The 22,797-nt window shown below is 37.2% G+C and overlaps 1 protein-coding gene across 1 annotated transcript in view; it reads right to left on the reverse strand.

The window, feature by feature from the left end:
* C6 (complement C6) overlaps nt 1-22,797 on the reverse strand; it is an 82,170-nt gene that overhangs the window by 39,239 nt on the left and 20,134 nt on the right. The window contains exons 6-8 of the mRNA XM_004388437.3: nt 14,992-15,192; nt 7,730-7,970; nt 618-740 (exon numbers count right to left, since the gene is read on the reverse strand). Of these exons, the coding sequence (XP_004388494.1) occupies nt 618-740; nt 7,730-7,970; nt 14,992-15,192 (565 nt within the window). The remainder of the gene's footprint in view (nt 1-617; nt 741-7,729; nt 7,971-14,991; nt 15,193-22,797) is intronic.

Genomic DNA, 22,797 nt, shown 5'->3' on the forward strand with positions numbered 1-22,797 from the left:
TGAAAGCCCATAGAAGGTGGCTGAAACTCTGGAAAGGAATAAGATCATTTCTTAAAACTGACTTATGTCTTCTTTCTTCAGTTATTTTGCCTGGATTTTCCCCCTCACTCTCCATTTGCCAAAATCTTCTGCAGTTTTCAGTGCATAGTCCCAAAATAATTTTCTTCATGAGATCTGATGTACTCTGATCTCAAGAAATATCTTCTGCTGTAGTGCTTCCTATTTTTTTTTTTTTAATGCTTCACTTGTACTCTTATCAGTCTATATTTTTAATGGTTATTTCTACGCATGCTTATTTTGTCAGCTCCTTGACAAAAAGTCCTGGTTCACACCCATCTTTATTTCAAAATTGAGGTATAGAGTTCTGATCATAAATAAATGTTCATTAAATTAAACAACCTAGGTATAAGACCAAAAAAAACCTTAATCATTTCCCTTTTAAGTAGTGTTAATGATATTTTATTTGTGCTCCCTCCCCTTCTGCTGTCACACATAGAGAGCTCTATCACGAACTAAATGAAAAGTTTAAAAATAGCACAGTCATGTACACTATGATACTTAAGTTACGACCAGCTGCAGGACACATTGGATGAGCTGCTAAGAGAGAGTACCATTACCTCCATATTTCTCTGACAGCTTGTTTTCTGTACATTGGTGTTTCACTGTTTTCTTCTTAAAAATAAAATAGCGTTTTACTGTTTCAGTCCGGACACAGTTTCGGGATTCTTCCTCTGTTAAACCTAGGAAACGGAGTAGAAAGTGAAAATACTGAGCATGCACTATTGAGAATTCAGAGAAGAGGAGCCTGGAGTGCTGTTCACCTCTGAAGTTAATTTCTGTCTCCTTCAGATACTACATGTCACCCCCATCTTGCCCAGTTCCCATAAGCTTGCATGATTAATAGCTTTTACCTACAGATTCAGTCAGCACAGGTCCGGAAATGATCCTGAACAGGAGGGGTTCCTGTGAGTCTCTGCCATTTCCCCCTTTAACACTGGCCCTAAGAAGACACATGGGGTCACCATGGCCCATCCCCTCTGGATGATGTTTACCTTTCTCTGTTGCCTACGCCTCATTGCCACTCCACATGATAGACCACTAAGCTTGCACTTCCTACTGGACACTGCCACTGTGTAGCCTGCAGATCAAGAGATTAAGACATGTTCTGTTCCCCCCTCCACTGCCAGGTCTACTTAATGGATCTACTTCATGATTCTGAGAGACCTGAAGTCCCAGGGTCCTTCAGGAAACTAAATCCATCATGTCCACTTAGCTTTTTTCCCTGTTCATCACTTAAAATGTAAATCTTGTTGGTCATCTCTCCTCTTCTCATGTCCACTCATTTTCATACTTCAATGGGCTTCCTCTCCTCCACCCAAATGCTCACTTTGCTCCTCCTTCCCAGACCCTTTTATTTTATTCTCAGAAATTCTGAGTGCCTGACCTATGAACTCCTCTTTTCAAATGCCTCACTGGTTGTTCTGCTCCCCTGCTTTAATTCAAGTTTGTGCTTGATACTGGTTCCCCTGTTGTCTCCAGGGGAGGTTGATACTAGCTCATTTCCCCTCCCTTCAGTTTAGGAGCTGGGATTGACATCTTCTTAGTTTCCTAGTGCTGCTTCCAGATGATGACTGTCCACAGTCTTACAAGTCATGTAAAACCCTGGTCCTCTAAGGCTCAGGCCTTCCAGTTACAATACCTCTAATACTCACACTAAATTCTCAAACATTCACTTGTTGAAGATGTTGGCATTTGAGTCACCCTTTCTACTTGCCATCATTCTCAATGACTTTGAAATCTATGTGGATAACCAATCCAAATTTCTGTCCCTTACTTCCTTCACCTCTCTACAATGACCTTATCTTTTACTCCTTCTCAATAATCTTACTTACTGTCAGTCATAATCTGGGACATGTCTCTTGTTCAGTTTTTCAACAAGGATTTGTTACATACACATTATGTCCAGTATTATGCTGAGACATGAAGGTAAAACAGTAAACAAGTTAAAATGGTTCTTGCCCTATTGGAGCTTATGGTAAAAGACTTGGAGATGGAGACGGCATCAAAGAAAATTAAAAGATGGTAAACGAAAAATAAAGGTATCATCTACTAAAAAGATATTCACACAGTCTAGTAAATAAAGATGGCGATGTTGTTGTGTTGTTAGTTGCTGTCAAGTTGATTCCGACTCATGCAGACTCCATGCGTGCAGAGTAGAACTGCTCCATATGTCAAGGCTGTGACCTTTCAGAAGCCGATGGCCAGGCCTGCCTTCCAAAGTGCCTCTGGGTGGGTTCGAACCACCCACCATTCGGCTAGTAGTGACATCTTAACCTTTTGTGCCACCCAGGGACTCCTAAAGCTGGAGCTATGTAACATGAAAAACAGTGATTTATTGAAGAGTGGAAATTTACACCATTATATGGAGACAGTGCCACTTAGAATCTAGATTAGAACTATGAGATATTTTGAAAGCTCAGGTATGGGAGCTAACTGCAGCATGAGGATGTTCTTTTGTCTTTTAGTCCATTTACTACAAAGCATACTGACAGCATGAGAGTACTTACCGTCACCACCCAAGGTGCTCCACCTCTGACATCACTAATTCAGAAACCCCCTCAGACAATAATGTCTTACCCTTCCTGCTTGCCCACTACTCTGTTGACCAATTAAAAACTACCTATCCCTGTATTTTCTCTTAATTCTTCATCCTCTTTCTCTCTTCACTTTATACTATATCCTACCTGTATTTCATGATCCTTCATTTTAACTAATGTCTTGCAAATATCCTCTTTTGTCTTTTCTTCTTGTTAACATAGAAGAATTAGGACCTTGGCTGATTCTAACCATCCTCCTTCTCTGTGCCTGCTCAGAAGCTGGTGAGGACTGCTGGAGAAATTGTATCATCATGCAGATTGGTACCCCTACAAACTCATAGTCTCTAATGGGATCCTCAGCATTGCCCAGCAATCCTGTTGTGCTTCTCAAGAGAGCTTGCTTGCTTACTCTAAGTAACAACAATTTCAAGTGTTTTTTACTCTCGGCAAACCTCTGTAACAGTTAACTCAAAAACTGCACGCTTACCTATAGCTTCTTTTATCTTTTCGTCCCTCACTGTTGTTAAACCATCCTAGGTATTCAAGTATTCATTAGTCACTGTCTCCTTTCTTTCTATTTTTGGGATTTATAACTGCATTTTCTACATAAAGCTAGAATTTACTTTTGGACTTGGAGCTTTATTCTGAAGCTTAGCCCTGTTAATTGGCATCGCGATGTTCTACTGTGCTCCATAAGACCAGTTTGTTCTTAAGGACCATAACAGAAGCTATTAGCTATTGAGTACTCACTATGTGCCAAGCACTGCGATAAGTTCTTGACTACTACCTGGGATTCCATTGTGAAAGGTGTCACACTACCACTTCATGGCCACTTGCTTGCCATTGAGTAACACCTGTTGTCTAGAACCTCCTTTAATTACGTTTCAACTAGCTGGGATATCCTTGGAGATCAACACCTTTTAAAATCAAATCCACGAATGCCATCCACAAATGTTAATGGCAAGCAGTTGAACTCACAACTCCAGATGAATAATGTTCATCTCCTGACAAATGCTAGAAGTCTGAATGTTCATAATTGTAGTCAATTAGTGAATTAAAATTTGCCAGGAGCTACTCAAAATGTCTCAGGAGTGGCCCCATTTGTTTGTTTTCTTTGATGTTCGCGATTAAGTGGAACACAGAGCAGGGAAACTGGTCTAGCATACCTGTGGGCTGAGTTGGCACTGCCTATCTGGGTAATTTAAAAGGAATCAATGCTCCCTCTTTCTGAACACTTTTTCAGGCCACCTGACCCATTGCCTAAAACACCAAAATTAAAATCTAGTTCTTTTGGTGTTCAGTAAAATAATTGTCTTGCAAAACACAAGCGCATGAGGCATGGAGCTGTTATTATCAGCTTGCAGTACCTTAGAGTGAAGTAGTTTATCATATACTGCTATTAAGGGTTGGAGGTTACCATACGCATGGAAGAGTGTTTTCAGAGCTTGAAGCACTGATTGGGTAAGATGGTGAAGATGAAATGTGAAGGTATTGATCACTGGTGAGTGAGGCTGGGCAGGTGGGGACCAGGCCTGCCTACTTCATAGTTTTTTTCAACCATTTGACACATTCAAAGAGAGACATTATCACTGGAAATTAAATTAAAATTAAAAACTTCTTAGTTTGAAGCCCTCATGTTTATCTTGCATCTTCAACACTAACAAAAAAGATGTCTGTTTCAGTCAGGCTGAATAAATATGGAAATATGGTTCATTTTTCTTCCAGTATTGTTGCTCTTATAAGAGGATCAGTCAAATGTTTAGGTCATGTTAGGAATTTAATGCAATCTATTATGCAAGACTTCTATCCTTTTCCTATTATTTTATTAGGTTTTTATTATTTATAAGTGAAAGTTAAATTTGATGTGCCCAAGTCTAACTATAAACTTAATTTATTTCATTTTCTGAGGGTTACAGGTGAATCCTTGAAGATTCGAATGATGAATCTAGCCTGTGATCAGTGGCATTGATCATGTAGGGATTAAAATGTCAGGTCTTTGTCAATGAATTTCTACACAAGCCTTTGGTTCTCTGCAGTCTGTCCTGTAGATTGCTGGCTGACCCTGAGACACATTAACTAAGTAGTTGCTTGATGCTGTAGCCCTTGGCCTCTCATTCGGGAGTGTCCCCTCTGCTGTGGCACAGGGATGGGTATTTCAGTAATGTCCTCAGCTACTTGAACTGAGCAAAGGTCAATTGAAAATGTCATACTGACAAATATTGAAGAGAATAATTTTTCATCTCCAGTTTAGAGCAGATAATGACTTGCAAGAAAAGAAATTTAAAATTACCATTTTGTATATTTTGATATTTTAATTGTTTGATGTTTTCACTGTATTCCTGAAATTCTTTTCACCTTGGAGACTGCAGCAATGTCAACTTTTATTCAAGCTTTTAAATTGACTGTGGGACACTGAACAATAGAGGAATAAATCCAGGGATGCAAATAAAAAGGAATTTAATTTTATTCTTCTTGAGGGAGAAAATAATATGAAATATTCAAGGCATTATTTTGAAAATTAATGACAAGGGATATAATTCTTATCGAATAAAGAATAACAAAAACTAAAAGTATACTCTAGCTCCATGTTACACTTAGGTAAAGGGAGAAAAGATAAAAGGGATAAAAAGGAGGAGAACAGAATTTGTATTTATCTAAAGAGTGGGCAAAAACAGATAAGCACATCCATCTGACAATTCCATTTTATTAAGATTTGATTCTCTTTGGGTGTGCTTCATCTTAACAATTAAAATTGTGCCCTGATATTATTATTGTGATTATACACATATACATAAACACATAACAAACCCATTGCCATCCAGTTGATTCCGACTTACAGCGACCCTGTAGGACAGGGTAGAACTGCCCCATAGGGTTTTCAAGAAGCAATTGGTAGATTGAAACTGCCGACCTTTTGGTTAGCAGCTGAACTCTTAACCACTGCGTCACACGTATCTGTGAATATATATATATATATATATATTTATTTATATTTATATATACATAAACATATACACTTATACACACTCATATATATAAACATACATACAAACACATATATTATATACACTCTATCTACATTTTATGCCTGCATGTGTAATGTGCACATATGTATAATGTGTACATATATATAGTGTGTATGTGTGTGTGTATAGTTATATGTTTCCAGTTTCCTATCACTTCTCAAGCCCCCTTTCTTTCCCTCTTTATGTGTTTCTGTTTGTCGGTCAGTCAGTCTCTACTTCTATTTGTAGAGAAGGAGATAGTGAGAAATTTCAGTCGGAGAGTATAGTTCATCACTCTTCATTTAGGTTATGAGGTTTCCACTATTGAAAGGCTGAATGGTTGATTATAGATTCACTTGCTTCTTTAACTGACCCGAGCCTTTAGAGTCTTTACTCTGAATACATGATGAGTAAAGCTCATCAAGTGGGAAATTATTCTCTGGGTTATCGCAGCAGTGACCAGAATAATTTCATCCCAAGGGTCAGAAGAAATCAAGCCAAGAGCCAGGGGTTTCCCCCAACCATGTTTTCTCTGCATTGATGTTACTGCTATTCTCAGTGGCAGAAGATAGCAATTTTATCATACAACCATTGCTCCGGTGGAAAGAGCTACAACTGAAATGAAATATAAGGGGCAGGCCACGTGGAAAGCCCTTCCCAGCACAAATCTTTTGAACTTTAGTAAACATCTCAAGTGAAAAAAAGGAAAACCTTCTTACTGAAAATCCTACTCAAAGATAATTATCCTATCTTTTCTCACAGCAAGCAGATCATGGGGGAACACCTGGTGACTTAAGCACTCAGGTGTCCATATTAGGCATTAGGCTTTGCTATATTGAGATGTAGGAAAAGAGGAATTGAAACTCTATTACCTCCAGGGCTGGCCCGATGTTGTCTTTTTAAATAAATTTGTGTTTTCTTTTGCATAAAATTTGAATGGACAATAATTCTGGTTTACTGGGGAATTAGTGAGTTGGGTTTTGGTGACTATACAATTTCTTATCCTTGTCCTCAAAAGATACATGATAAAATCATCACAAAGACCCTGAGTTCTTTGACACAGGAGCCTGAAAACAAATTTATCCAAAGGTGCTTAAGCTGTAATAATAATTGATATTGGTGATTTTAGATAATAGTTTAGAACTCAAGATGTCAGGTTCATATTGTTATTTTACATGTAAGCAGAAAATACCTCTGATTATATCTCAGGATATAAAATTGTAACTTTTCCTCAAATAAAATTGCTTTCCATATGGTTTTAAGTTTTATTACCTCAGAAGAAAGACTTGGTGATCTACTTTCGAAAGATTAGCCATTGAAGAGCCTACGGAGCACAGTTCTGCTCTGAAATACTCGATGGCAACTAGTTTTCTGGCTGGGTGCATATCTGGCTCATGTTAACTTAATCCCTTGTCAAGTCCTCACTTGTTCTTTCACCTTATGCCCTTGGCTTTTAGTTAAATTACTAAAAGAAACAAATCGCTATTGCATTTAATATAAAATTATTGTTCTATATAGGTATTATCTTCTTCAAAAATGTTGTAAGTAAACTATCTTTTAGAATTTAGTTCCAGGACAAACTTTGTCCCCCTTTGGTACTGGCATGCTTCTCCCATTCTAGGTAACTAGCTTATGATGTTCCCAGATGCCAAGCAACAGAAACAAATCTGATGGCCAATCACAGAAGTTAAGTATATTTATTTTTCCTTCTTTCTTGGTCCTAATTTTCTATTTCACTTACTTGAGTGTGTATGTGGTTGGTTGTTCTTCATATCATTTTGGAAATAAAACGGGTCTAAATAAGGTCAATGGAGTCCATGGGTGGTACAAACGGTTAATGTGCTTGGCTGCTAACTGAAAGGTTGGAGAGTCAAGTCCACCCAGAGATGCCTCAGAAGAAAAGCCTAGTGATCTAATTCCAAAAAATCAGCCGTTGGAAACCGTATGGAGTGCAGTTCCACTCTGACACAAATGGGATCACTGAGTTGGAGTCGACTCAATAGTGACTGGATTTTTTTAAAGTGAGATCAGTAAATAAAAATAACTAAAATGATAGAATAAGACAGGCAGAAAGATGTATTACATGTTATCATATTGGTTATAAAAGGAGGGCTGCAGAAAGCATACCTGAGTTCTTTAGCTCTTCACGACTAAACTGATAGAGGAGGTCATACACACCACCCAGGGAGCCAGAGGTGAAATAGTGAGTCCCAAAGTCGTCAAATATCCGGCTATACAAAGCAAAATTGTATTCCAGAGGCAGATGGCTAAGTGCTTTCAAAAAGACATCAGAAAGCTGTAGATCTTTACTCTTCATTGTAAAGTTTAAGACTTTTATCGCTTTATGGATCCTAATAAAACTAGAATCCTAAATGGAAGAGAAGAAAAGAGTAAAAAAATGATGATTAAAGGCAATAAACACTGGAGGAATCAAACATTTAAACGTCATCAATCTATCATTATCTTCATTCCTACCGTAATGTTACAACAATTTTAGCTCTCTATTGCATGTTCTCACACTTAAAATTATAGGTCTACTTTACTTTCCAGTACCTTTCCCTGAGATATCCAAAGTCTCAACAGATAAGATTATCTCAATAATGTAGACTGTGTCACAGAGAAAGATGAATGCTTTCTACCGAAGAAGAGAGCAATTATCAGAAAAGTAAATCTTTCTCTGTTGATTGCAGATCATGGCTGCGTCCCTGTGAGTTGTTATTTAGAAGACCTTGCTAATGCAGATAATTGAGAAAGGATTGTGGAAATTTTCAGCTGGGAGGTATGCAGCTGAGGTTCTTTGTTTCTAATGGGAAAAAACGTTTAATTTTTTTTAGACCTCAGTTTTCACGTGATAAGATGAGGGCTGCACACCAGGTAATGTTTTATACCCCTTTCAACTACAAAATGGCTATGATTCTAAATTTCTTAGGGGTAAAATTAAACAAACTTACTTTTTCTTTTCCACCTATGTTCAGAAACAATTGAATACGGTTTTTGACAATTTCTTGTTACGTCAGATTAATTTAAAATTATTATTGTTAGTTTCTGTTGAGTTGATTCTGACTCATGGCAACCCCACATGTGCAGAGTAGAACTGCTCCATAGGGTCTTCAGTGGTCTGTATTATGTTCAAAATCTCATTCTATTTGATTATCTTTTTCCATAGCCACTGAGTTTTTTTCAGTGCATCTATATGCACTAAATTTAAGAAAAAATTATATACTTTATTTGATCTCTCCATTTTAGCAAACTGTAGCATTTGAGTAATAGTAATGGAGTGAGGAACATATGTTAGCAAAAGAGCCTCAATGTAGCTATAAATTATTAAACAGCTATTTTCTTGTATGCTGTAATTATGGCATACAAAGGCTGCTAACACAAAAGGATGAAAAAATAACGATAAGGATTGAAAGAATCTTCATCAATCCCCTTCTCTTCTTTTCTCCCTCCCCCGTCTTTCTTGCCTTCAACACATTTAATACGCAAGAGAAAGTTTGTGCCTTTGTGGAGCTTACATTTTAGTAAGTGCCCATTATTTCTATTTTTAAATTTAATTCTTGAATTTTGCCATAGAACTATAGTTTTTGAAACCTGGAGGACCTTGTGCTTTTAGTAAAAAGTGCACTCAATCCTTGAGTATGTGAAATGCTCATTATGGGAGGTTTAAAACTTGCCAGGTTGCTTTAAAAAAGAAGTCATGGAAAAATACATATTAAACTTTAGTAACTCAGCTTAGCACAAGTGCCTCCATGGTGCTCAACTTGTCAGTTCTTGATGGCTGGAAAGGGTAATTTTAGCCTAAAAAATTAGGTTACCATAGATGGTTAAGCCATATATAATCTATTTTAACAATTTGTGTGTTCTTGCTTAATTTTAATTATCTTTTTGTGGTTTTCATTTTGTAAAGTAAACCAAAAAAGCACAGAAGCTTAGTGAGAGTTAACTGGTATTTTCACTTTGAAACAGATTATCTGCCCAACAAATGTCTAGTCAGATGTGTGATGGGCCAAAAAAAATAGAAAATAAATACATAAAAATTTAATAAATAAACAAAGCATTAAGCTCTACTTAAGGGCTTAGATTGATTTTCAAATTTGGAATACCTTGCCTTCACTACTTGAAGAATAGGAAAAGTTGGGTATCATTTTCTATGGAGACTGAGATTTCCTTATTCTGTTCAGATCTAATCAAATATAATAGTTGTGATATTTGGCTGAACCATATGAAGTTGACTATTTGTAGGTCAAAAATGGTTGAATGTCAGCAGTTTCATGTGGTCCAAACTAATACTGTGATTAGCCCTAAATGTTTCCACTTTGGGGCAGACTAAATATTACAGGATTAAATGACAGCTGTTCATCTACAGATAAGAGTTTCACAAATGTTCTCTAGCATGTTTGAAACATCTATAAACCCTTCTGTGAAGCAAGTCTTAATGTCAGGACTGGTATCTCTATCTACATCTCTTTCAACATCATCTCTACCTCTACCTTTGACTATATTTTTAAGCAGTTATTTCCAATCTTGGATGTTGCATCAGAGTGAGCTGAGGATGTTTTAACAAATGTAGGTTCACATGCTCAACCTCCAGATACTCCGTATCAGTAGATTAAGGGCTTGGGGATGTGTATTTTTATTTCCTAGTAATTCTGATAATAACTTATATTTAGAATATCATTTGGTATATCTGGAGCACAATGTATGACACATAGCCCATTCAAAACTGAAGTAAGAAGGTATTATAAAAGGAATCTATTTTATTCTTATTTATTTATTTATTTTTGCATGCCCATATCACCAGAGCTGGGCTTGTTCCACAGTTTGTTGCAATTATGAATAAATGAATAAGCATGGCTTGAAGTGTAATGTGATAGATAAGAATAGTGGATAAAAATCAGAAGAACTGATTTCAACCCTCTACTCTGGCATTTACTCACTGTAAGATCATGGGAAAGTCACTTAGCCTCTTGGATGTTAGAGTAGTACCTGCCACATGGTATGAATTTGATAAATATTTGTTGACTTAAAAAATGTATGGACTTCAGTTTACTCATCTGCAAAATGGTGTTAAAAAATTCTACTCTGATAACCTCTTAGAGTTCTTTTGAAGATAAATGAGATACTTAGAAAAATTATCTATAAAGTACTGGAAGATTTTGTATTTATGTAAATGTATGAATGGGTGAATAAATAAATATATGAAAGGCACTATGGTAAAGGCAGGAGGAGCTATAAAATGGTGTCCTCAAGGTACTGGTCCCATTGACTCAGTGCTGGTGCCTCTGCCTCTTCCTCTTACCTCCCACCTCTCATGTTGCATGATTCAGGCCTCATTCTCCCTGTTCACTTCTTTGGAAAGAACAAATGCTATTCAGAACGGTGGTTGCAAGGAGGAACAGATACTATTTTAAAAGACACTTGGTAAATGTCTAAATTTGTCAAACATAAATCCATCCCCTAATTCATTTAAGAATTGAAAGACATATCCAGGAGATTTAAATACAAATAATAGCAGGAGAGGAAGGAAAAGATGAAGGAAGATGAAAAGATGGAGATGTATCTTCACATATTGAATGGGTTTCACAAGTTCCTGACAAGATTAATGGGAAAAGTCCAACATTTAGACATATCCTGAATTCTAAGGGTGAAGAAAAAAAAAAAACTTGTAAGTTTTCAGACAGAGAATAAAACAAAGAAAATCAGCTGTATATACGATTTTTTTGTATGCAAAAATGGAAATTACAAGACGGTGGAATAATATATGCTGACTGTCAAGAGAAAAGGACTACGATCCAAGATTCCTATATTCACCAAAATATTCTTTATCTTTATTGCTTGGGAAAAAGGCAGGCATTTAAAATATATAAGGATTTAAGAGATACACCGTGCGTGCACCCTACTTGAGGAAAATATTAAAAAAAAGACAATTGTATAAGAATAGGGATCTCAAGAAAGGGAAGATGAGAGTGGAGGAAATGATGATGAGTGACTATATCCCACCTGAATTTAGAGACCATCTCAAGAATAGATTTGACGCATTGAACACTAATGACCAAAGACCAGATGAGTTGTGGAATGACATCAAGGACCTCATACATGAAGAAAGCAAGAGGTCATTAAAAAGACAAGAGAAAAGGAAAAGACCAAAATGGATGTCAGAAGAGACTCTGAACATCGAGTAGCTAAAGCAAAAGGAAAAAATGATGAAGTAAAAGAGCTGAACAGATTTCAAAAGGCAGCTTGAGAAGACAAAGGAAAATATTATGATGACATATGCAAAGACCTGCAGATAGTAAAACAAAAGGGAAGAACACACTCAACATTTCTCAAGCTGAAAGAACTGAAGAAAAATTCAAGCCTCGAGTTGCAATATGGAAGGACTCTATAGGGAAAATATTAAACGACACATGAAGCACCAAAAGAAGACGAAAGGCACACGCAGAGTCACTGTACCAAAAAGAACTGGTCAATGTTCAACCATTTCAGGAGGTAACATATGATCAGGAACTGATGGTGCTGAACGAAGAATTCCAAGCTGCAGTGAAGGCATTGTGGAAAAACAAGGCTCCGGGAATTGATGGAACATCAGTGGAGATGTTTCAACAAACGGATGCAGCACTGGAAGTGCTCACTCATCTATGCCAAAAAATTTGGAAGACAGCTACCTGGCTAACCCACTGGAAGAGATCCATATTTATGCCTATTCCCAAGAAAAGTGATCCAACCAAATATGGAAATTATAGAATAATATCATTAATATCACATGCAAGCAAAATTTCGCTGAAGATCATTCAAAAGTGGCTGCAGCAGTATATCAACATGTAACTACTAGAAATTCAAGCTGGATTTAGAGGAGGATGTGGAACCAGGGCTGTCACTGCTGATGTCAGATGAATCCTGGCTGAAAGCAGAGAAAACTAGAAAGATGTTTACCTGTGCAAAGGCATTCGATTGTGTGGATCATAACAAATTATGGATAACATTGCAGAGAATGGGAATTCCGGAACACTTAATTGTGCTTGTGAGGAATCTGTACATGGATCAAGACGCAGTTGTTCGAACAAAACAAGGGGATAGTGCATGGTTTAAAGTCAGGGAAGGTGTGCATTAGGGTTGTATCCTTTCACCGTACCTATTCAATCTATATGCTGAGCAAATAATCTGAGAAGCTGAACTATATGAAGAAGAACATGGCATTAGGATTGGAGGAAGACTCATTAACAACCTGAGTTATGCAGATAACACAACCTTGCTTGCTGAAACTGAAGAGGACTTGAAACACTTACTGATGAAGATCAAAGACCACAGCTTTCAGTATGGATTGCCCCTCAACATAAAGAAAACAAAAATCCTCACAATTGGACCAATAAGCAACATCATGATAAACAGAAAAGATTGAGGTTGTCAAGGATTTCATTTTACTTGGATCCACAATCAACACCCAGGGAAGCAGCAGTCAAGAAATCAAAAGATGCATTGCATTGGGCAAATTGGCTGCAAAAGATCTCTTTAAAGTGTTAAAAAGCAAAGATATCACTTTGAGGACTAAGGTGAGCCTGACCCTAGCCATGGTATATTCAATCACCTCATCTGCATGTGAAAGTTGGACAATGAATAAGGTAGACCAAAGAATTGATTCCTTTGAATTGTGTTGTTGGTGAAGAATATTGAATATACCATGGACTGCCAACAGAACAAACAAATCTGTCTTGGAAGAAGTACAACCAGAATGCTCCTTGGAAGCAAGGACGGTAAGACTGCGTCTCACATACTTTGGACGTGTTATCAGGAGGGACCAGTCCCTAGAGAAGGACATCATGCTTGGTAAAGTAGAGGGTCAGTGAGAAAGAGAAAGACCTTCAATGAGATGGATTGACACAGTGGCTGCAACAATGGACTCAAGCATAACAAGTGTTGTGAGGATGGTGCAGGACCGGGCAGTGTTTTGTTCTGTTGTGTATGGGGTTGCTATGAGTTGGAACTGACTCGATGGCACTTAACAACAACAACAACAACACATACATGTATATATCTACATATATACGTATACATATATGTATATATACATACACATACAGGTATAAATGAGTTTCTGGGTGGTGCAAACGGATAAGTGCTGGACTACTAATCGAAAGTTTGGCAGTTGGAACCCACCGAGAAGTGCCTTGGGAGAAAGGCCTGGCAATCTGCTTTTGTAAGATCACAACCTTGAAAACCCTATGGAGCAGTTCTACTCTGCACACAAGGGGTCGCCATGAGTCAGAATCCACTTGACAGCAACGAGTTTGGTTTTTGGTTTATACATTTATAAACTATAATACAAATATAAAATATAGACTATGAACTTGGAAATTACAAGTGTTACGTGATGAATCATTAAAGAAGATAAGAGTCAGAATGAAAATACAAATTAGCATGTTGCTGTTGTTGTTAGGTGCTGTTGAGTCGATTTCGACTCATAGAAGTCAACATAATAACAATCCCTAGCAATAGCTTAGAACTCAAGGTTTTAAGTATCTCACTAACACTGAGGGTTGGGAATCCTGTGATGATAGTGTGGGGGAGTAGGGTAGGGAAGCAAATGTGTTTTCAAGGAGGTAATGAGGATGGGACGTGGGGAATAGGTAAGTAAAACAGATTTTGGAGGGGGGGGGCTACAGATATTATTTCATGTGATATAATAGAAAAAAAATATAGGGCTTGTAACTGCTCCATAGGTTTTTCTTGGTTTTAGTCTTTATAGAAGCAGGTTGCCAGGCTTTTTGTCCATGGCACAGCTGGGTGGGCTTGAATGGTTAGTAGTTGATTGTTGGCCCCACCCAGAGATCTTAGAGAAAGGGAACCACAAACAATTTGAAAGTGTAATAGAACTTCCAAAATGACTAAAAGGACAAAATGGAGTAAACAGAAAAGTAAGAAAGAAAACAGAAAAATAGAGAAAAAAAGGAAATAGCAACAAAGTGAAATAAGCAAGAAAAATAAAATAACATGGAAGGAATAAGACCATCTATTTCAGTGAGTATGGTAAATGTAAATTGGCTGACTATCCCTAGCAAAAACCTGAGACTGTCAGATTATATTTAAAAAAAATCCTGTTATATGTGGTTTGTAAGAAACATACCTAAAACAACATGAAAAAGAAAAGTGAAAATAAAGGGAACACAAATATAAATACAGCCCAATTTACATGAAAAGGAAGCATTGTTATACATATCACCTCTATAATTTTTGAAGTGTAATATAACAACAAAAAAATGTAAAACTATTTAGATCTGTGTTAGAAATCCTACTGATTCGATATAAAAACTCTCCCCTTCTCATCGCATCATTGCTGGAATTGGTGTTAATTTTCAAGAAAGAATAGAAATATCAGGAATCATTTTTATTACCTTTTTGTGGGAGGCTTGAATGGCTTGTTTGAAGGTAGACATACGGTTGGTGCTTTGACTTGTTTTTGAGGAATAGAAAATTGGTACAGAAAAAGATTTCCTGTGTTGACTTGAAAGTGCAGCTTGTTTACTGTCATCCTTTTCAAGAGAAATTAAATCCGTATAGAATTCTGTTTTCAAATCATCCTCTTCAGTACTTACCTGGAGAAAAATCCATAAGAAATAAAACATAGCTTAGGAAATACTAGAACTACTTGTGGATATCTACCATAACAACCATTCACTCATTTGTGTATTCAAGAAATATCCTTTGAGGGCCCATTTTGCTAAAGAAATTAATTGGAAATTAGAGGAATTAATAGTTTATTTAAGGAGACAGACCACAGACTGTCAATTCAATGTGGTAAGTGTCGTGCTGCCAGTGGGATATCATGGATAACCAGAAAACCTAGAGAGACAGTATCAGTCAAGTCTCCCTCAAGGAAATATTACCTAAACTGAGACTTAAAGGGGTGATAAGCCATGTGGGCTGTTTCAGTCTGCACATGTGTTTGATGCAGTTTTCAATCTAATTGGTGGCATAATTGTTAAGTGCTCAGCTACTAACCGAAAGGTTGGCAATTCAAATCTACCCAGAGGTGCCTCAGAAGAAGGTTCTAGCATTCTACTTCTGAAAGTTCACAGCCATTAAAAACTCTGTGGATCATAGTTCTGCTCTGATATACAGGAGTTTGCCATGAGTCAGAGTCAGCTTGATAGCAACTGGTTTGCTTGTTTGTTTTTTCAGAAAACTAAGGCCTAACGAGAAGGATGAGACCTCGTGGTGCAGTGGTTAAGAGCTCGGCTGCTAACCAAAAAGTTGGCAGTTGGAATCCACCAGCTGCTCCTTGGAAGCCCTATGGGGCAGTTTTACTCTGTCCTATTAGGGTCGCTATGAGTCGGAATCGACTCAACGGCAGCAGTGCTAGTCAGAAGGAACCCTGCTCTGGTTCCCTCCCCATATGCTTGGCCTTATTCAGATCTTGGGCTTCAGCCCATGTCTGTCTGGAGACAGAGGACATTCAATTGGGTCTTCCTGGTGAGTGGTTGTAAGTCTTCATTGACTCGGTCTGGAAAGAGGAGAAAAATACAGCCAGTGGGACTTGATTGGTGTTATGAGTTGGGCAGGGTATTTTCCAAATACAAGTGAAACCTCTGTTACAGTTATGCTAGTAAGAAATAACGGTGGATAAATTAGAAAAAGTTTCAAGTAAGTTGATTGAAAACCGTGTCCTTATGTTAAAGATGCTTGACTAGTTTGCAATGAAAAAAAAAATCTCTTTTTGTTTTGAAGTATTCAATATTAAAATGCACTATGAGACAAGCAGCCCTGGTGGCACAGTGGTTAGGTGGTTAAGAACTCGTCTGCTAACCCAAAGGATGGCTGATTGAACCCACCAGCAGCTCTGTGGGAGAAAGATGTGGCGATCTGCTTCTGTAAAGATTTTACAACCTTGGAAACACTATGGGGCAGTTCTACCCTGTCCTATAGGGTTGCTATAAGTAGGAATTGACTTGATGGCAATGGATTAAACTAATGGACAAATGAGACAAACTATATGTCACAATTAAATAGCTTACATAATTAATCAAGGAAGAACAAAATAATCCAGCTTCAAAGGAGTCTTGCTCAATAGCAAAATATAGTCAACAGTGTTATTTTCTAATATTGTGGTACATGCTAGAGAGCATTTGAAATGTCCAGAAAATGAAGCTCTTCAGTAATAGTGAAGTCATACACCAGTTTTAGATATAATTGCAGATATTTCTTTAAAAAATTAAGACTACAGATATTTTATGCTTTGTAAATTAGCCCTCACACAAGAAAAGATGTGTCATATTAAAGAAAAAAGATGTTAGCATGTACAGAAGGGGAATTAGGCAGCCCCGGCACAATCTCAGAAAAAATATAACTGTGTATGTAGTTCCTGGAAGATACAAACAGTTAAACACTGGACTATTAACTGAAAGTGGTTCAGACCCACACAGAAGTGCCTCAAAAGACACTCCTGGTGATCTGCTTCCAAAAAGTCACAGCCTTGAAAATTCTATAGAGCAGTTCTACTCTGCACACATGGGGTCACCATGAGTAAACTGACTCAGTGGCAACTGCCACCACCACCACCACCAATATTAGCATGGCAGGGGGGCAAGTTTACAGATAGGCAGTGGTAAAATTAGATTGAACCAGGAAACAGGGGCCAGATCCTCTGGAGTCTTGTATGCCTTGCTAAAGTATTTGGATTGAATTTTTTTTCCCCAGTGATAATAACCATTTATTAAGTTTTTCATATGAACTAGAGAATGTATTAGCATTTTATGTACATGGTCATATTATATCTTCAAAGAATAAGAATAGTACTGTTATAACTCTTATTTTGTAGATGGGGAGACTGAGGCTCAGAGAAGTTAAGTAACTTGCCCAGGGTCACACAGCTAGTCTATGTGATTTGACGCCAGGTTTGTCTCATTCCAGAGCCTGTTTTTCTTTTCCCCTTGATTTATATATGTATATATATGTTTTAATTTTATTGTGCTTTAGGTGAAAGTTTTACAGCTCAAGTTAACTTCCCATTCAAAAATTTCTACACATATTGTTTTGTGACATTGGTTGCAATTCCCACAATGCGACCGCATGCTCCCCCTTTCCACCTCGGGTTCCCTGTGTCTATTTGTCCAGTTTCTGTCCCTTTCTGCCTTCCTGTCTTGCTTTCGGGCAGGAGTTGCCCATTTGGTCTCATATATTTGATTGAACTAAGAAGCACATTCCTCATGTGTGTTATTGTTTGTTTTACACGCCTGTCTAATCTTTGTCTGAAAAGCGGGCTTCAGGAATGTTTTCAGTTCTGGGTTAGCAGAGTGTCCTGGGGTCATAGTTTCGAGGGTTCCTCCAGACTGTCAGACCAGTCAGTCTGGTCTTTTTTCATGAATTTGAATTCGGTTCTATATTTTTCTCCCATTCTGTCCAGGACTCTCTGTTGCGATCCCTGTCAGAGTGGTTGGTGATGGTAGCTAGGCACCACCTAGTTCTTCTGGGCTCAGGCTGGTGGAGGCTTGGATTGAATTTTTAAGGCAAGCTTTTGCATCTAGTAAGTTCTTAATAAATAATAATTGAATGAATGCAAAATGGGGCTGTTACCATCACATATTTGTTTTGCAAAGATCATATTAACTACAGTTAACTAAAGCAGACCTAAGGAGAGCAGTTTAAGTAACTGTTGCAGTAAGCCAAGTGAGACATGGTGATGGCCTGGTCTAGGAAAGTGATGGTTAGGATGGAGAGAAACTGGTGGGTTTGAAAGATATTTAGAAGGTAAATCAGCAGAAGTTGTTGACCAAATAGATGGGATGAGGGTGGGGGCGGGGGAAGAGACAGAGAGGGAGAAGAAGACGGAGAGGGAAAGGAAGATCAGAATGCTATTCCAGGAGAGGAAATATAGAAAACTGAGGTGACTTTTGAAGGAGAAAGGTGAGTTCTTCTTTATCATTTTTTGTTTTATATTTAGGTCTTTGATCCATTTTGAGTTAGTTTTTGTGGATGGTGTGAGGTATGGGTCTTGTTTCAGTTTTTTGCAGATGGATATCCAGTTATGCCTTCACCGTTTGTTAAAGAGACTGTCTTTTCTCCAACTAAAGGGCTTTGGGCCTTTGTCAAGTATCAGCGACTCATAGCTCAATGAATTTATGTCTTGATTCTCAATTCTGTTCCGTCGGTCTATGTATCTGTTCTTGTATCAGTACCAGGCTGTCTTGACTACTGTGGCAGTATAATGGGTTCTAAAATCAAGTAGTGTGAGGCCTCCCACTTTGTTCTTCTTCTTGAGTAATGCTTCACTTATTCAGGGCCTCTTGCTTTTCCATATGAAGTTGGTGATTTGTTTCTCCATCTCATTAAAAAATGCCATTGGAATTTGGATCGGGATTACATTGTATCTGTAGGTCGCGTTGGGTAGAATTGCCATTTTCACAATGTTGAGTCTGCCTATCCATGAGCAAGGTATGTTTTTCCGCTTATGCAGGTCTCTTGGTTTCTTGCAGTAGAGTCTTGTAGTTTTCATTGTATAGGTCTTTTATGTCTCTGGTTAGATTTATTCCTAAGTATTTTATCTTCTTGGGGGCTATTGTAAATGGTATTGATTTAGTGATTTCCTCTTCGAGGTTCTCTTTGTTGGTGTAAAGGAATCCAGCTGATTTTTGTATGTTTATCTTGTTCTGATACTTTGCTGAAATCTTCTGTTAGTTCCAGTAGTTTTCTTGTGGATTCTTTGGGGGTTTTCTGTGTATAAGATCGTATCATCTGCAAATAGAGATACTTTGACTTCTTCCCTACCAATCTGGATGCCTTCTATTTCTTTTTCTAGCCTAATTGCTCCAGCTAGGACCTCCAGCACAATGTTGAATAAGAGAGTGATAAAGGGCATCCTTGTTTGGTTCTTGTTCTCAAGGGGAATGCTTTCAAAGTCTTTCCATTTAGGATGATGTTGGCTGTTGGCTTTGTATAAATGCCCTTAATTATATTGAGGAATTTCCCTTCTATTCCTATTTTGTTGAGAGTTTTTATCATGAATGGGTGTTGGACTTTGTCAAATGCCTTTTCTGCATTGATTGATAAGATCATGTGGTTCTTGTCTTTTATGATGGATTACATTGATTGTTTTTCTAATGTTGAACCATCCCTGCATATCTGGTATAAATCCCACTTGATCATGGTGAATTATTTTTTTTGATATGTTGCTGAATTCTATTGGCTAGAATTTTGTTGAGGATTTTTGCATCAATGTTCATGAGAGATATTGGTCTGTAATTTTCTTTTTTTTGTGGTGTCTTTACCTGGTTTTGGTATCAGGGTTATGCTGGCTTCATAGAATGAGTTTAGAAGTATTCCATCCTTCTCTATGCTCTGAAATACCTTTAGTAGTAGTGGTGTTAACTCTTTTCTGAAAGTTTGGTAAAATTCTCCAGTGAAGCCATCCGGGCCAGGGTTTTTTTTTTGTTGGGAGTTTTTTAATAACAATCTCTTCTTTTGTTATGGGTTTATTTAGTTGTTCTACCTCTGTTTGTGTTAGTTTAGGTAGGTAGTGAGTTTCTAGAAATTTGTCCATTTCCTCTAAGTTTTCAAATTTGTTAGAGTACAGTTTTTCATAGTATTCTGTTATGATTCTTTTCATTTCCGTTGAGTCTGTTGTGATATCACCCATCTCATTTTTTATGAGGGTTATCTACTTCCTCTCTTGTTTTTCTTTTGTAAGTTTGGCCAGTGGTTTATCAGTTTGTTGATCTTTTCGAAGAACCAGCTTTTGGTCTTGTTAACTCTTTCAATTGTTTTTCTATTCTCTATTTCATTTAATTCTGCTCTAATTCTTATTATCTACTTTCTTCTGGTGCCTGAGGGCTTCTTTGGCTGCTCTCTTTCTACTTGTTCCAGTTGTGGGGTTAATGTTCTGATTATGGCCCTTTCTTCTTCTTGGATGTATGCATTTATTGCTTTAAACTGACCTCTGAGCACTGCTTTTGCTGTGTCCCAAAGGTTCTGGTAGGATGTGTTTTCATTCTCGTTTAATTCTATGAATTTCTTTATTCTGTCCTTAATTTCTTCTATAACTCAGTAGTTTTTGAACAAGGTATTGTTCAATTTCTATGTGTTTGATTTTTTTCTTGTTTTTTTCTGTTATTGATTTCTACTTTTATGGCTTTATGGTCAGAAAAGATGCTTTGTAATATTTTGATGCTTTGGATTTTGTTAAGGCTTGCTTTATGGTCTAATATGTGGTCTTTTCTGGAGAATGTTCCATGTGTGTTGGAAAAGAAAGTATACTTGGCTGCTGTTGGGTTGAGTGTTCGGTATATGTGTATGAGATCAAGTTGGTTGATCGTAGCATTTAGCTCTTCCGTGTCTTTGTTGAGCTTCTTTCTGGATGTTCTGTCCTTCACCAAAAGTGGTGTGTCAAAGTCTCCTACTACTACTGTGAAGCTATCTATCTCTCTTTTCAGTGCTGTTAGAGTTTATGTATTTTGGAGCCCTATTGTTGGGTGCATAAATATTTATTATAGTTATGTCCTCCTGGTGTACTGACCCTTTAATCATTATATAGTGTCCTTCCTTATCCTTTGTGGTGGATTTTACTTTAAAGTCTGTTTTGTCAGAGATTAATAATGTCAGTCCTGCTCTTTTTTGAGTGTTGCTTGCTTGATATATTTTTTTCCATCCTTTGAGTTTTAGTTTGTTTCTGTCTTTATGTCTAAGGTATGTCTCTTGTAGGAAGCATATATATAGATAGTGTTTTTTTACCCAATCTGCCACTCTGTCTCTTTATTGCTGCATTTTGTCTACTTGCATTCAGTGTAATTATTGATAGGTATGAGTTTAGTGCTGTCATTTTGATGTCTTTTTTTGTGTGTTGTTCATAGTTTCTTTGTTCCACTTAATTTTCTGTGCTGAGTCATTTTTCTTTATGTATTTTCTTTTTATCTTTTTAATTTTTGTTGATTTTGTGTTGCTGAGTCTTTATGTTTTTCTTGTTTTTTATTTCAATGTGTAGGATTGTTACTTTCATTTGTGGTTACCTTAATATTTACCGCTATTTTTCTAAGTTTATACCAGTCTTTTATTTCTTTATATTGCCTTGACTTCCTCTCCATATGAAAAATCTATGTCTGCATTTTTTAGTCACTCTATTTTTTTTAATGTTGTTGTCTTTTACATATTGACATCTGTGTTTCCCTATTTTCAGTGTTTTAGCTTTGATTTACTTTTGTGACTTTCCTATCTCTGATGACGTCTGGTTGCCCTATACTGTATTCTAGTCTTGGGTTGTTATCTGATGTTAGTGGTTTTCTAACCAGAGGACTCCCTTTAGTATTTCTTGTAATTTTGGTTTGGTTTTTGCAAATTCCCTAAACTTCTGTTTATATCTGGAAATGCCCTAATTTTGCCATCATATTTGAGAGACAGTTTTGCTGGATATATAATTCTTGGCTGGCAGTTTTTTTCTTTCAGGGCTTTATATATGTCATCCCATTGCCTTCTTGCCTGCATGGTTTCTGCTGAGTAGTCCAAGCTTAGTCTTATTGACTCTCCTTTGCAGATGACTTTCCATTTATCCCTAGCTGCTCTTAAAATTCTCTCTTTATCTTTGGTTTTGGCAAGTTTGATTATAATATGTCTTGGTGACTTTCTTTAGGGGTCTACCTCATGTGGGGTTTGGTGAGCATTTTGGATAGATGTCTTGTCATCTTTCACTATATCAGGGAAGTTTTCTGCCAACAAATCTTTAACAATTCTCTCTGTATTTTCTGTTATCCCCACTGCCCCCATTCTGGTACTCCAATCACTTGTAGGTTATTCCTTTTGATAGAGTCCCACATAATTCTTAAGGTTTCTTCATTTTTTTAAATCCTTTTATTTGATTTTTCCTCAAATAATTGGTGTCAAGTGGTTTATCTTCAATCTCACTAATTCTGACTTCCATGGGCTCAGTTCTGCTCCTATGACTTTCTATTGAATTGTCTAATTCTGAAATTTTATGTTAATCTTCTGGATTTCTGATTGCTGTCTCTCTATGGATTCTTGCAGCCTGTTAAATTTGTCATTATGCTCTTCTCTAATCTTTTTAATTTCCTCTATTGTGTGTTCTACATTGGGCTTAATTTCCTTCCTAATTTCTTGAAGAGTTCTGTACATTAATCTTTTGTATTCTGCCTCGGTAATTCCAAGAAATTTTCCTCCTCTGGAAAATATTTAGATTCTTTATTTTGGGAGCTTGCTGA

The sequence above is a fragment of the Trichechus manatus genome, unplaced genomic scaffold (genome assembly GCF_000243295.1).
Source record: "Trichechus manatus latirostris isolate Lorelei unplaced genomic scaffold, TriManLat1.0 scaffold00212, whole genome shotgun sequence".
NCBI classification, from domain to species: Eukaryota; Metazoa; Chordata; class Mammalia; order Sirenia; family Trichechidae; genus Trichechus; species Trichechus manatus.